At 37.8% G+C, this 17,078-nt stretch overlaps 1 protein-coding gene across 2 annotated transcripts in view; it reads right to left on the bottom strand.

The window, feature by feature from the left end:
• Positions 1–11,629: 11,629 nt before the first annotated feature.
• The window catches only part of INHBA (inhibin subunit beta A), a 20,667-nt gene continuing 15,218 nt past the window's right edge, over positions 11,630–17,078 (bottom strand). For both annotated transcript variants that reach the window (XM_055115881.2, XM_063606218.1), the window contains one exon: positions 11,630–17,062. In XM_055115881.2, the coding sequence (XP_054971856.1) occupies positions 16,170–17,062 (893 nt within the window). In that variant the 3' untranslated portion in view covers positions 11,630–16,169. The remainder of the gene's footprint in view (positions 17,063–17,078) is intronic.

Here is a 17,078-nt window from a genome sequence, read left to right as displayed (position 1 = left end):
AACTGACTTGCCATCCTCTGCAGCATCTTATTGGCCACACATACCAACCTGATATGACATGAGATGTGGGAGGGGAGGACACATGGGTGTGATACAGGAAGCCAATATCTGTGGAGGCTGTGTTAGATGGAGACTGGCTGCCACAGCAAAATCAGGACTGGTAGATGCTCCTGTTTAATATGTTGATATTTATAAGAGTAAAATTTATACATCATTAAAAAACTCAGAAACAATAAGCACATAGTGAAAACAATAGCCTTTATATGTAGCCCACCCTCCACTATCATAACCCCACTTTCCAAAGACGAATATTTTTCAACACTTTTAGTTTTTTTGAGTAGTTATTTTTAAGGGCTAAAGAATGTATATTTATACGATTTTTGATTCATTAACTTTAGACATTGTCTAAAGTCTAAATGACTTAGACATTGGATAAAGACTTAGCATTCTGACTCTTAAATCCCAACAACCATCCCTTACCAAGAAACACACATGTAAACACACACACACACACACACACACTTTCTACTTCACCCTTCCAGTATACCATGAGTCTTCTTGGCTGAGGTGAAGTTGGTTAGTTAATAAAAGTTAGTTAAAGAGGATAATTATACAAAATAATATATACACTTAACATTAGGTTTTAACTTAAAATATGTCATTGCATGTTCATTCATTAAGCTTTTGATTCATGGCCAAGGCTTTTTCTTCGAGAGTAGATCTATTGATCAGAGGTTGCCATTATCTTTCTTGTATGAATCACATTTATAATGCATATTCTACAATGTCCAGTTTGGGATTCTTTAAGCAGAACACAAACTTAAAGATCCCTGCAAAAACCTGTGTATGTAGAACCTTTCTATATTTAGTGTTTTTTATTTTATAGCTGTCTCTTCTATGGCCATTTTTTTTTTTTGGTTTTGTTTTAGTGACTTTCCTTTAACTCTTATAGATACAATGTAATTTTTTGTTAACTTTTGTTCTGCTTTTCTTTGATTTCTTAAATTTTTATGGGATACACTCCCAAATACAACTGGCAGAAACACGTTTGGGAACAAACATGCCTGACCCTCAATAAGCATACAGTTCAACCAGTGAGAGCAAAAATGCACAGAATGACTCACTAGTTGCACATATTCAGTCTTCTGAGAGCATCAGGCAATGTGTTTTATATGGAAATCAGAATCGTCCATCAATCACAAAGTAAATTAAGTGGGATCCATTAAGAGGTTTCCTATAATATTTTCTCCCATAGCAAAGTAAAATTGGGAAGGAGATTGCTATCTATCACAGGAACTTAAGTTGTTAGCATCACAATGACTGAAGAGACAAAGTATTTAGAAGAGTAGTCCTGGAATTCAAAAAGATCCAGAAACTATTTAGTTTAAGAAAAAAATAGACCTGCCTCATTAAATAGAAGTGACTGAGATTATACCTGAACAATTTCTGAATCATCATCCAAAAACTAAGGCAAAATTATGTTCAGTGTTGTCCATTTAAGGATATAGAACATAGGAAAACTGTACAAAGAGTTCCCTCAAGTATATTAAAATAAAATTCTGGCACTTGTGATGTTTGACTCTCTATCATTCACCCTATCCAGTCCCACATTATCTAGTAGCAAAGCAATTTAGGGAATTGACCCTATCTCTGGAAGTTGGTTCTGATTTGTCTTAGTCAATCATGGATTCCTGTCCTTGTGATTGGTCTGTGCCAACTTGGTGCAGAAAGTGACTAGGGAAGACTTACCAGTAACTTTCGTGAAATGTTTTCCTTGCTTTTAAAAGAATGCCATGGGAAGTGTTTAAAGAAAAACTTCAGCCAAAATAAATTTAAAGGAGTTTAATTGAGCAATGAACTATTCGTAAATCTGACAGCCTCCTGAGCCAGAGTAGGCTCTGGGACTCCAGCGCAGCCACATGATGGACAAAGATTTATGGACAGAAAAAGGAAAGTGATGTACAGAAAACAGAAGTGAGGTACAGAAACAACTGGATTGGTTATGGTTTGGCGTTTACCTTATTTGAACACAGTTCAAACAATTTTCCACATTCGATTGGCCAAAACTCAGCGATTGGCACAAGTGTAGGCTACCACCTGTTTACCCCTCCACTTATAATACTTCATGATGTACAGAGAAACTCTCAGGCTGAACTTAAAATATGTAAGGAGGCAGCTTTAGGCTAAATTTGATTTAACACAAGTAATCTATCCTGAATACAAGTGAAGATGAATAATGCCCAGGTTTTTCCTAAGGGTCCTTTTGTGATCATATGCCTGATGAAAAGTCTAAATACTGATGAATGGAGCTATCAGAAGACTGTAAGATCATAGAGCTGGTGCCGTGATTACAATGTTCCTGAAAATTTGTTCTTCAACTACATGAACAACAAATGCCCTTATTATTTAAACCTGCTTGGTCAGATTTCTACTTCTTAGAGCCACACATACACTATTTTTTTTTTTTTTTTTGAGACAGAGTTTCATTCTTGTCACCCAGGCTGGAGTGCAGTGGCGCAATCTTGGCTCACTGCAACCTCTGCCTCCCAGGTTCAAGCAATTCTCCTGCCTCAGCTCCCCGAGTAGCTGGGATTACAGGCGTGCCACCATGCCCGGCAAATTTTTGTATTTTTAGTAGGGACAGGGTTTCACCATGTTGGCCCAGCTGGTCTCTAACTCCTGACCTCAAGTGATCCACCCACCTCGGCCTCCCAAAGTGCTGGGATTACAAGTGTGAGACACCGTGCCTAGCCCACTATTTTTTTCAGTATTTAAAAGACCCTTCTTCAATTATATACAAAATAAGCATTCTTTACAAGAGGCACTTCAGTTTCTATCAATTCAAATAAATTAGCTGCTACTTTAATTTATATGTTAAACTAATAGAATTTGTTACCTCAAGTGGTAACCTAAGCTCAAATGAATATTTATAGTAGGATTATTAAAGAAAGATGTTTTGGTCAAACACAACTCTATGATTTATTAACAACCACATTTGGGAGAGTAAACAACAGCCACATCTATTCCTAAAACATCCCAAGGGGCCACTGTCAAAACTAGTGTCTTGGAATGCTTGGGCCCAGGGTATGATCGAGGGAGGTATTTCTGAACATTCTTAGAGACTGGAGCCTTATCAATATAATTAAATATTTCTAGCAGGAATTGATGGCGAACTCACCATGTCAAACACTAAGCTCCACTATTTATATGTCTTTCCACTTGAAATTTTTCAAATAGCTCTATCAAGAATATACATTTCTATTCCAAATGTAAAGAGAAGGAAAAATGGTTATTGAATTTAAATAACTTGTCTAATGCCACAGAGCTGCTAACTGGCTAACCTGAAATTTGTTATTATTTAATTAGGAAGCTATTCTCTTCATTATGTTTTAATTTTATTTACTTATTTTTAAATTCACTCACTAAGAAAAAAAAACTACGTGGAAGCCAAACATTACAGCATGTATAACTATAATGATTAGAAACATCTACCAATGCTTTCCTCTCCTGACAGTTAACTCAGCTTCACTTGTTCTAATAGCATGTACCCTCTCAATGGGCCAAAGGGGCGCTTCTACCTTTTCAAGGAGAAAAGTTTTTTGTTGTAGGTCTCCGGGAAGTGACAGGTCTACAATAAGTGCATTTCCAATGACTTTACATTAGAGTGACATGGTAAATGTGTAGCATAACAATCCAAAGAGACTTTGAGATTGGCTCTACTTGAAAACACTATGGAAAATACAGCCTTCAAGGTTTAAAAATGTGTGATCAGAAATACAGCTTAACCAAGGTTGTGTCACATGGTCACTATCATTCTTTAAGAACTACATTGAAAATAGTGTATTTATCATACTTTGAAAACTATATATCAGGCCAGGCATGGTGGCTCACAACTGTAATCCCAGCACTTTGGGAGGCCGAGGTGGGTGGATCATTTGAGGTCAGGAGTTCAAGACCAACCTGGACAACATGGTAAAACCCCATCTCTACCAAAAATACAAAAACGAGCCCGGTGGGGGCCAGGCATGGTGGCTCATGCCTGTAATCCCAGCACTTTGGGAGGGCAAGGCGGGCAGATCATGAGGTCAGGAGATCAAGATCATCCTGGCTAACACAGTGAAATCCCATCTCTACTAAAAAAACAAAAAAAATCCAGGCATGGTGGCACGTGCCTGTAGTCCCAGCTACTTGGGAGGCTGAGGCAGGAGAATGGCGTGAACCCAGCAGGTGGCAGTGGCAGTGAGCCAAGATCGCACCACTGCACTCCAGCCTGGGTGACAGAGCGAGACTCTGTCTCAAAAAAAAAAAAAAAAAAAAAAATTAGCCCAGTGGTAGTGGCATGTGCCTGTAATCCCAGCTACTCGGGAGGCTGAGGCAGGAGAATCACTTGAGCCTGGGAGGCAGAGGTTGCCGTGAGCTGAGATTGCACCACTGCACTCCAGTCTGGGTGACAGAGTGAGACCCTGTCTCAAAACAAAAACAAACACAAACAAAAAATACTATGTATCAAACAGATTATGCTTCTTTATCATAAATTCATTGCTCAGTGGTTCATTGAGGTGGTTTGGGTACAACATTCAGCCATTGAATTAGAAAAGTAAAGATTAGAAACAAATCAATGGCCTGGAAAATTGTGTTTATGGATTAAAGAAATAAAAGGAGTATACTCATCACTATTCTGATTCTTAAATTACTAAAGCGGTTTGACATGAACTCACTCTAAGCACCACAGGGACATAAGAAAAATAGGTATAATTGGCTCTGCCCTACAGAAGAATAAATCTAGAATCAAAGCATCTAGTTCAAGGTCACATTATTGAGTAAAAAGACAGCCTGGAAGAAATACATTTAGTACTCACTCCAGGACGCAACACATCTCCTACTTCTTCATGTGTACACAATTTCTAGTAATGTTAATGCTTCATATTAACCAGGCATATAAAACTAAGTTCACATTTCTCAAAGATAAAGTTATACAATTAATAAAATTGTCTTTATCTTATATCTAAAGAAAAAACAGAGGTGGAAATATATCACTAAGCCCTAAACATACCATTTAAAACCCTATGCATCTTTAATTAGATCAAAGTAAATAATCTTTTACTTCTACTTCTGCAGTTATTATACTATGTGCTCATACTTCTTATCCATGAACCTGGAAAAGACTATCTGAGCAGAGGAAATACCCAGATGTGAACAAATGTGGCTTTTGGCCAGTTCATACTAACATTCCATTTATTTGCTTCCAAAGAAGAATTCAGGGTCACCAATATGGTATGGCACTTTTCAGTTTTTCTGGTTGGTCTGTCTTTACCTTTTGGCAAAAACAAAAAACAAACACCTCATCTTCACAGAGGCCTGCTCCTCTATTTACTTGTTGAATGATTTTTAAAATGAAAAGCACTAAGTCTGTACTCCAGAACTTCTCTAAAAATGTAGATTCTCTAGTCCTATTCCTGATCTACTGTCTCAAAATTTCTGGTGGGTGAAGCATGGAATATTTATTTTTAATATTTTTAATAAGGTTCCCAGATGACTGTGCACACTAAAGTTGGAGAATTTCTGCACTAAAGAATGAAGTCCCATCTGAAACTTTCCCTGCCCAAGTAGTTTTACTCTTAGTGATCTTCCTTTCTGGCTTTTAGGAGCCAAAGAAAGAATGCTCTCTAGAAATATGAAAAATGATAGAAAAGAAAAACATAGAAGCAGAAACTCTATCAAGAGAGTGAAAGAGAAAAGAGATTAAAATCCAATCATGTGCAAAGTGAAACACAGACCCAGAAATATAGAAATGCAAGCAAAAGATAGCTGGACAACATGCCCAAAACAAAATAGAAAGCTGTATCTGAACATATCTGTCTAATCATAACTAAGTGTGAAACACATGTATCCAAATCTCATCTCTTTGCTTTAGTCTCTTCTTTAAAAGCAACATGGGTTATTCGGCAGTAATTTTTCTAGTCAACTTGGATGAATGGTCTTGACAATTGTTTTTGTCCTACAGGAAGTATTGAAGTCAAATATTTTACTGTTGTTGCTGTTACGACAAAAAGTACTTATTGGGACGTCAAACACACAGTAACAGTCCATTTAAAAATATATCTGATGATTAGGTAGGTCCTTGTGATAAGATCTATTACAAAGGAAGATGCAGAAGCTGTGTCCAAGAGATCCATGTCTTATCCATGTCTAGCTACTTTGCATTTTAGTGTCTTAAGGCTAATCACACTTGAGAGATTCTCACTTGGCCTTTTTTATAGATGTGGACATTGAAACCAAAAATGTAAATATAACTTAATGACAGAGTTATTTAGTGACTGAGAAAGGATAAAGCTTGGATTTCCTGACTCATGATACAGCATTCTTTCCTCCTCGCTGGTGTCTCCTCTCTGTAGATCACCAGCCGGATAAGTAGTTGGTTGTATCAGCCATAAATATGCAAATCATATAGTAAAGTGGAAGGACACAGTTGTGATATCAGCAGACTTATGGAGGAGCAGGAATCATGCTCATGGTGGACTGTAGTAGGACACATGGCGGAAGTTCAATGGCTGGTAAAGGGCTTCCCCGGGTTTGAACCCCAGCTCTGTCGCATCATAGGTGTTTGACCTTGGACAAGTTATTGCACTACTCTTTGCCAAAATAGTTTGTTTTTCTAACCTATGGAATGGTGGCTAAGATCCACCTTTGAAAAAGCCAAGGGCAGAAGCTCTACCTCATAGAGTTTTTATAAGGCTTAAAACATTCAGAACAATGCCCAGCACATAACACCATCATAGGAGTTTTTAAAATAAATATGTGGTGTACTCATACACATTGTAAATAGTGTCTCTCAGCTACCTTAGTCCAGGAGGCACTGTTTTCAAGTCTGGCTCCTAACTTTGTCTAACTCCTTCCTTCAGTAATTCAGATATTATTTCCTGAGCTTCATTTTTTACACAAAATCTCCCTCAAATTGACTAAGATTCGTCTCTCAAATTGTCAAAAAATCAGTTGCTTGTAAAGATCTCCTTTAGTAAGACAAATTCTTTTGTAACTTTTGTTTTTGAATTTGGGTTCAACTAATATTCCTTAAGGATCTACCACACTTTTCTGCGTCACTGTGTGCGAGTCTACTGTAAATGGAGTTCCTTCCACTCTTAGAAGTCTGTAAAAGCAGACAAGGTTATACTAAGTGAAATGGACCCAATTTCATTAGCTCTTGCCTCACTGCCTCAAAGACAGACCTTAGTCAGCTCCATACCCCATCCCTAAGCTTATGTCTGGGAACCCTCGGGCATCTCATGTGGGCCCCACTCTCACGGAGATCCATCACACCACCACTACTTCCAGGGAATACCTTGTGAATGCCAAAAACTGGGGAAGATCCATTCTCCCAGATCCCCCAAAGCTGTTGGCCTATTTTTCATGCAGCATCCATGATGCTGTCTTTGAAGCAAAATCAGAGAAAATGTTCCTCTCTTCCATAGAGTATCACAATTTCTTACCTGGGGACCAAGAGTGCCCCCTTTACATTGAGTTCTTGATGTAAAAGGATTCTTCCATTGCTGCCTGCAGCCCTTCTCTCTGCTGGTCTGGGCATAAGTCCTTGAAGCCTGACTGGTGGAGGATGAGACTTTCCCTACCCTATTTTCTCCTGGCACCTACTTCTTCAGGAAAACAACAACACAAAACCTCAAGCAATTTGGGTTTTTTGCTTGGTTTTTTTTGTTTTTTTTTTTTTTCAGATGGAGTCTTGCTCTGTCTCCAGGCTGGAGTGCAGTGGTGCAATGGGCTCACTGCAACCTCCACCTCCTGGGTTCAAGCCATTCTCCTGCCTCAGCCTCCTGAGTAGCTGGGATTACAGATGCCTGCCACCATGCCCGGCAAATTTTTGTATTTTTAGTAGAGATGGGGTTTCACCATGTTGGCCAGGCTGGTCTCAAACTCCTGACCTCAAGCGATCTACCCGCCTCAGCCTCCTGAATTGCTAGGATTACAGGCGTGAGTCACCACACCTGGCCGAAATCTCAAGCAATTTGATTCCCAAGGGCCAGTCCATGCCTTCATCAGACTATTCCCTGACACATCTAAGTCACAGTAGAGGATAGAGAAAGGCATTTGATCTTGACCTCATTGCTCCTAGATTGCATCTACTTTTTTCCCATATATGATCATCTGAATGGTGTTTATTACAGGGATTTTTTTTTCCATAAAATTTACTTCCAGTGCTTAATCCATCTACTATCAATTCTGGGCTTATTACTTTAAAAATCAGTTCTGGGTGATGGATGAATTGAGTCAGAATCATAAATGTGTGCTTGTTCAATACAATAATGGGTTAAGGTTACATACCCTGTTTTGTAAAATGTTTAAAGCCCAAAGATAAAAGCTGTTCACCTATCACCTTTTCTCACTCACCAGTGATGCCTAATAGCAGGAGTAAGCTGGGGTGGTCAGGTGGTGGACTGGGAACTTGCTGTCTTGGGAAAAGGAAGGCAAGCTTATCTTGTTTCTTTGAAGCTGCTGACACTTGGCTTGCTGGGGACATTGGTTGGACCAGCTAACATTTGCTGTCCATCCCGCTTTAAGGCAATCAAAAAGCCACCCCATCTGTTAACCTTGGCAGTATTTAGCTTGTAGATCACTCTTAAGTCCCCAGAATGTTTTCATACAGCGGTTAAATTAATGATTCAATCAGCCCAATTAGCTAGATTTTAAATTGTAATACATATCTTATCCAAAGCCCAAAAGGAAAGGACTCTATTTGCCTACTCCGGGTTTTCAATTCGAGGCCATTAGTAACTTCATGGCAGTATGGGCTAGTCCATGATCTGATGGAGACTGGTTTAAATTCACTCTTTTGAGAACACAGAAGTTAGTTGATTTCAGAAGTGCGAACCCCATAATATTTGGTATATTAATAGCTACTAAATGTATGCCACTGAGAGAACCTAAGCATTTCATCTGGTTGGCAATTAGATCACATTTAGGATATGATTACTCAGATGGAAAATTAGCTTTATCTTTAAAAAATATCCTATGTACTGACAACTTAGAGTCTTTGAGGGATAAGTAGATCAGCCATGAAACACAAACATTTGTTGTCACATCAATGGCAAGAAGACTTCCTGGTTTCATTTAGGAGGGTTTGATGGTTGTCTTCAAAGTGGTTGGAAGCTTTAACACAATAAACACTTTGAAGCACAATGCTTTGTCATTCTCCTGCCTTAGGCCTGCCTGTTTCTGGCATAGATTAACAGTGTTTGTCTTTTTTTCCCCTTTCTTTCTTTTTTTCCTTTCTTCCTTTCACAGTGGAAGAGTTTCCCTTTAATGATTGCTTTTGTCCCATGTAAGTACCAAACTTTTTAAATGGTTTTTGGCTGTGGAACTCAACCATGTTGATAAAACTTCATTAATGAAAGGCATTTTCCATGGGAACTTTTGTTGCCATATTGTAGTATTCGTGTTAGAACATTGGGTCCCCTATATAACAGTGATGCAGGCACCACCACCACCATGACAGCAGGAATTACAGCAGGACATTAACTCTAGCCCTGGGTGGCTTTTTCATTGCTGTTTTCCGACAATGATGGGACCTTCTCTCAACACTTCCCCTGATGTGTTCCTGAAGAGAAGTTAGCTAAACCAAAAAACATTCTTCATCATTTTTGTTCACTCAGTTGGCCTAATATTTCCCAAAACCATCTCCAGATTTCAACTGACAAGTTTTCTGCAAGAAAGATGCTTCTCTGATATCTGCTGAGATCATTTGAAATAATGGTAGAACGCCCAGAATTATGGGCTCTTCTTGAAATTGGATATCATCAAACGAGGTAATTGTTCATTTCTAAGAAGCCTGAAACAGCTTTGTGGTTCTTTGCTTGTGGACAAACAGTTTGCCTTTCCTATTTTTCTTACTGTAGGCACTAATTACAGAACAATTAACAAAAGCCTAAAAGGGTGTAATGGAGAATTTCTAATGAATCCTGACTTATCATGGCTGAAAGAAGACTTGAAGTTGGATTAATGTAGAAACACTGGAATTCTATTGAAGGAGCTGGCGCTTGATTTGATAGAAAAAAAGAATTATTACACTGTTCTATTCCCTTTTTCAGTTTGTAAAACTCCTCAGACAATTGTTTTCTAAGAAAGGATTAAACTCCTATAAGAAATGGATTTTGATTTTAAATGATGACACATTCTCTTTCTCAGTCCCATATATATGTGTACAGATATCATATATACACACACATAATCATATATATCATGTATATATATGTGTGCATATATATATACATATGTATGCATATTCAAAGTATTTTTCTATACCTGACTTTAACTTTGTTTTCTTTCAGTAATTTTCACCTTGATTATGATAATATCCATATAAATTTCATTACAAGGTTACTCGTTTATAATTCAGTGAAGTTTTTACTTCATCCCTAAAATGTATTCATTATTAAACTTGGCAGGAAATAAAGGCTAATGCAAGTGCTCATGTATGTACCTGCAGGCACACACACACATACATGCACACACAAATGTCCCACTGTCCACAAAGTAAAATAAAGTACTTTGGATTACCCCTAGCAAAATATGAGAATAGCAAGATAAGACAAAGTAATAAATGTAAAGCAAAACTAACAATTCCCATTTTCTAATTTGAAAATAGAAACTTTCCTACTAAAGTAAAAAGCGTTTAGGATAAACTTACATGAACTTGGCATTTCACTTCAAGATAAGTGCCAGTGAACTATCTGGTGGGTATGAAGTGTCTCTGCATTAAAAAGTTAGAAGTGACTTCAACACTCAATCCACTCACCCCCTTTTTTTTTTACTACATAAGAAAATTAACACAAAAATGCAATTATGGAAGAACAAAAAGAAAATTAACTTTAGATTTGAATATAGACCTGGGTTGGAATTTTAATTCCAATTAATGTTACTCAATCATGCCTCAGATTCATCTGCAAAAGCAGCAATAACACCTATTGTGCAGGGTAGTTAAAACAATGATATGTGAATATCAAATGAGGCCATACATGGGACATTCCTGGTCCAAACGAGCAGTTTTGGAAGTTACTTTCTCCATATAAACTCTGAGATGGGCACAGATAATAGAGAAAAATTACAGAAGAAAAGGTCGACCTATCAATTAATGTTTGACCTTACTTCTGTAATTCCAAATTCCAACTCTGTTGGTCCCGGTAATAAGACTAAGTACATTTTTCCCCATGTATATAGTTCTCTAGCTCTAGTTGCTCCATGCATTTCCAGTTTTCTAGCTAGAAAGGAAAGGAGGAAGAAGGAAAGAGGGAGGGAAGGAATGAATATCTCTTCATTTCCTGTGAGTACTTGCCACTACACTTGAAGAAATGGGAAACCAACAAAAGAATAAAATATCAATATTGCTGATCCAAGCATCTGCAGCCCATTACCAGCCTCTGCCATGGCAAAATCTATTCTTTTTCTACTTGAGCTCTCTCACTCCAGCTTTTGTTATCTCCCACATTCAGTCTGTTTCTCATCCTCTTCTGGATAATTACAGTAAAAACAAAATTATCACCCAGCAAACGATGTGTCAATATGTGTGCAAAGTTGATCATGGAAAATAAATAAGACATAAAATAAAAATAAAAATAAAAAATACATCCCAAACAGGTCTTTTTATTTAACATAAGGCCAAAGAAGCTATCAGGCGTTGCTGAATACTGTCCACTAACTGTACAAAATATTGACTGCATGCCTCGCAAACACCAAAATATCCGCTGGAATGCCATAGAAATAAATAACTTCTGCTATAAACACATGAAAACATATCAAACTGTTATCTCTTTAAACATATTGTAAATAAAAAAATTACCAGTACTTCTACACAATAAATATTAAGAAACCATTGACATAGTTGAAATGCACTCATATAAATTAACAACTTTAATTACATTAGCCAAACAGACATTGGTTAAAGAACTGCATGTAGTATGCAAAACAAAACAAAACAAAACAAAAAACAAAGTAAAAAACCAACAAAATAGAAACAAACAAACAAACAACATCAACCACAGAACATAAAAAGTTTTAAAATAAAACAGGCTTCAGATTATCTTGGCTTTCATAATTATATTTTTCTTTTAAAGAAAAATATCAACCCATTGTCAATGCACTGTTTTTCAAAGCATTTAAATAGAGGGTAAAACCCTTTGGAAATTAATACAGAAGAAATGATTCACTTTATGCATAAAAAATAAATAATAATATAGCTGAGACATGTGGTTTGCTTCTGCTCTTGAAGATGTGAACAGCTTCTAAGCATTCATTTTCTCTGACCCATACAACAGCTTCTCAGTGATACAGGGTTTAATTTAAACACATACAATGTCCACCCCCAAACCTTCTGCCCACATCTACAAGTTTTATTTATTTTGTGGGTTTTCAGGGTGACTAAGTTTTTCTCTACATTGAAAAGAGAAGTTGCCAAAAGGTGCAAAGGAAATCATTTTTTTAAGTGAATATGATAATATGGGTCCGTGCTTAATACAACTGAGACATATTTGTTCTCTGTTTTTTAGAGTCACCTCTTAAAGTCCAATCCCACAATGGTGAAAAAAAAATAAAAAGTATTTGTTCTACCTTTAAGGAGACTGCAGGGATTCTCCTTGAAAATGGAGTATGGAATCAATCTTAAATAAATATGAAATTGGTTGGTCTTCTGGGATAAGAAATTCCCAACTCAGTGTGCTGAAATCCACCTGACTTTTTTGGAAAAAAAAGTCGAAAATGTCAATTTGGTCCATAAAATACATGTTACTATTAAAAGATATTTAAAGACAAATTCTTTTCAGAGCTTCTAAGATTGGTGTGGGCAGATTTTTAAGAGCCTAGAGTTTAGTCTTAGAGAAAGAGTGAGGAGATAGTAAGGTTAGATAGAGCCACTGAGTTTCAAGAAAAAAACATACTACTAAGAATCCCATATGTTATAATTTAAAGCCTTTACTTTTGGCCTCATGCTGCTAGGTGAAAGAGTGGTTGTTCACAGGACTTGTATTTTCCAAGATTATTAAAGATGGTAAAATACTATCTTTCAATGTTATCAAAAAATGGTAGCAATTTATACTTCTATTTCAAAGCCATATAAATTTAACAAAATTAAAGTTTGTGGGTGTTTGATAACCCAATCACTCAATATCCAATTAAAATATGGAATACGTTTCAAATAAAATATGGAATTACATTTCTCTGCTTCTGATAACTGTGGTCACTAATCAACCCCCATGTTATCCCCGATATGTCTAGGACTTAGCTTAAAAAGATAGCAGATGTATTTGAGATGAGTGGGAACTATACATGGGTATCAGCTTTCTTGGTAAATTTCTGCTTTTTCCATGGCCTTGACCATCTTTGCTACTGCGCAGTGAACCAGGACTTAATTTCTCACACTGTTTCTGCAGGTTCCGGTACCAAAGAAGATGCAGTTCAAAATACTGCCAGTTTTCCAAGAAATTTTGTAAAGTTGACCATGGCCATCTACTCTTGCCTTAAAACTTTTCTCACCACACCCACCTTCCCACATGCATGATATCCAAGGTCGATAGACCTGGATTAGAATCCACTCTCAAGCTTCTCATGCAGTGCATATTGTATTTTCTGCATAAGAAAGGGCGGCCTCTAGAACACAGTAAGTGTATTTGCCCAGTAGTGACATTGCCTACATATAGCCAAGTGTTATAGTATACCAACTTAGTATATTTTTCAAGGAGAGCTAAACCACCTTTTGTAATGTTTGGTTTCTCACTGTTATCTTCCTTTCCTATAATTAATTTATTTTAATCTACAAATTGACATAGGGCTAAAAGCTTCAATATTTTACAAAATATTAATTAATGTAATTGTTCCCAATTATTAGAAACTTTTTTCCATTTTTCAAAATGTTTGCCAACTTCACACAAGTGTGTAAAAATAGGGCTCTGGATTTTCAAAAGCACATACATGAATAATTTATTAGCTATTCCAGGCAAGCTAAATACTAGAATAAACTAGATAAAAACTTGGCTTTAAGCATGTACTCTGATATTTATAAAACAAAGGTTTTTTTTTTCATTTCTGCATCTGAATCAATACAAATTTACACATGAAGAGTTTTGGCTATAAATTAAAATTTTAGAGATTTTTACTACTGCCCTCACCTCTGCCTCCTCTTAACTGTTCTCTTCCTTACTCTCCCTCTCTTAACACTTTCTCCCAAATTAATTATCTTTTAGTTAGTGATGACATTATTTTTCCCAGCTGGTACAGGTAATATTTCTCACAACCAAGCCTTAATCATTTTTTAAAAATACACTCAACTCTAATTCTGGCCTAAATATTATTTTTCTGAAAAAGCTTCTGATTTAAGATTGATTCCAATAGACACTAAGTTGGAAAAACATCAGCCCAGAGTTTTGATTATCATCCTGTTTTCCCCACAGGGGATAACTTGTAGAAGTGGGAGGGGGCACAAAAAAGAGGAGGAAATTTGATCCCTGTACAACGAAAGAGGGCCTTGCTGAATATTCACTGGAATTTCCAGGCTTTTTCCCATCCGAATTTTTGAAATGCGCCCACCTAGTTCAGAGTAAAAGCAAAAACTATAGCCTATCCTTCTTAAAAATACTGTGTTTTGCACACAAACATTCATTGCTTTAAGAACATTAAAAAATGACAGCCTGAAGTGCTTAAAATGTGTATGGACATGGTACAATACATGTATATATACATACAGATATGCATATGCACAAGCAATGTATATATACACATACAAGCATGTAGTTCCATGAATTTGATTGAACTTGATATCCAACAGTGTACAACTACTGTACATCCAGTATGAAATGTCCTGTTTCATGGATGTAAAAGGAGTCAAAAACCAAACTTCTCAGGTCTTTTAAGCCTGAACACAATCCACACTACTCAACCTTGAATCCCAACCCCTGACTCATTGATGGTGAATGATACCAACCACAGACAGACTGTTTAAAGGCTCACACAAATGTCTTTGGTGTATGTGTCTATTTTTTAAGGTACAAAATAATAATAATAATTATAATTATAATAATAAAAATAGCTATTTTGTGTGCTGTAGCAGTTCTTTTATAGCTCACATTAAGTGCAGCTCTTAAACCCCACCCCCACCCCCAACCAAAGAAAATACTTGTTAAATAAGGATTAGACAGGTCAAACACCATTGTAGTGCAAATAGTAAACGATTAAAAAAAAAACAACAACAACATTTACAAAATATAGAAATGTTTGGATCCAACAGATGGACAAACATATTCCTTTCAAGTATCTCTCCTTGAAGAAAATAAAAATTAATCAGATTACTTCCAATACAAAAAAGTCTCTCTTTTTGTTCTCTCTCAGGTAAACAGTTTCAAACCTATTAGGTTGCATAGTTCTAAGATCATAAGCACCTTAACGAAATGTAACTTGGTATTCTTTTTTCCTTGATCTTTCATTCTTTCCATACTTGTTCTCAATTTTTTAATGTTGTTTGTTTTGTTTTGTTGCAAAAGTGGTACAGAAAAAGGAAGTGTGACCACCTGCACACGATTGTTCTTTTACCAGTATGTGTATATATGTAATGTGTGGAAATGCCTGTGTGTGTGTGTGTGTGTGTGTGTGTGTGTGTGTGTGTGTGTGTGTGTGTGTATGCTGATATACACAGAGATAAGTGTCACACAGACATACCTTATGACCTGGGTAATTGGGTAGGAAAGTGCCTGTGATGGGCCCTTTCAAACTCATGGCTTTCTAGATGCTATTTGGGTTGTTCTAGTCCACACTACTGCAGACTAGATTGGTTGATTCAAGGCTCACAAGGGAACCTCAAGGGGGGAAAGGACAATACCCCGTTTAAACAACTGATGTCATCAGTGTGATTTCAGAAGAAATAAAGGGTACACCATTCTCCCTTTCCCTCCCAATTCCTGTCTCTTTCACTGCTTCATCTCTGAGCCCTGGCTAAGGATTTTTTCCACATCTTCCTTCATCTGTTTCATCAGGTTTTGTTTTTAATTTACTTTTGTTTTTTTTGTTTTTGTTTTTAATTTCTATTTTTCTGGTTAACTCAGAAACCTTAAAAATTTCTTCAATTTGCCACTGTCTTCTCTGGACAACTCTTGCTCCCTTTCCCCCTGGGCTGGGCAACTCTACGAGCACCCACACTCCTCCACGATCATGTTCTGAATGTCCTTTTTGATGATGTTTTGACCATCATCATAGTACAACATGGACATGGGTCTCAGCTTGGTGGGCACACAGCACGATTTGAGGTTGGCAAAGGGGCTATGGCCCCGCATGCGGTAGTGGTTGATGACTGTTGAGTGGAAGGACAGTGAGGACCCGGACGTGCCTGCTATATGGCTCGGGCACTCACCCTCGCAGTAGTTGGCATGATAGCCAGAGGGAGCAATGATCCAGTCATTCCAGCCGATGTCCTTGAAACTGACAAAGAACTGTTTCTTACAGCAGATGTTGACCTTGCCATCACACTCCAAGCCCCGCCGACGCCGGCGATGAGGGTGGTCTTCAGACTGCCGGGCCTGCAGCATGAGGAAAGGTCTGTGCGACTGCTCCTTTTCCTCATCTGCTCCTGCCCCACCTTCACCTCCGCCCTTCTTTTTCCCTTCCCCCTCCTCTTCTTTCTTCTTCTTCTTGCCCAGGAGAACCAAGCTGGCGCCACTCTCCTGGCACTGCTCACAGGCAATCCGAACGTCCAGGGAGCTCTTGCCCTGGTCCAGCAACCGCTGGATGCTGCTGGAGACAGGGAAGACGTGCCAGGTGCTCTTCCGAGCGTCTACTACTTTTTCAGAGAGCAACAGTTCACTCCTCTCCCCCTTTAAGCCCACTTCCTCGGCCTCTTCCCCTGTGTCCAAGCTGCCCTGCGGGTGCTTCTGCTGCTGGAAGAGGCGGATGGTGACTTTGGTCCTGGTCCTGTTGGCCTTGGGGACTTTTAGGAAGAGCCAGACTTCTGCACGCTCCACCACTGACAGGTCACTGCCTTCCTTGGAAATCTCGAAGTGCAGCGTCTTCCTGGCTGTTCCTGAAGATGAAAGACA

This window comes from Pan paniscus, chromosome 6, assembly GCF_029289425.2.
Source record: "Pan paniscus chromosome 6, NHGRI_mPanPan1-v2.0_pri, whole genome shotgun sequence".
NCBI lineage: Eukaryota > Metazoa > Chordata > Mammalia > Primates > Hominidae > Pan > Pan paniscus.
Note: the sequence above shows the minus strand (reverse complement) of the source record. Positions and strands in the feature narration are given on the sequence as shown.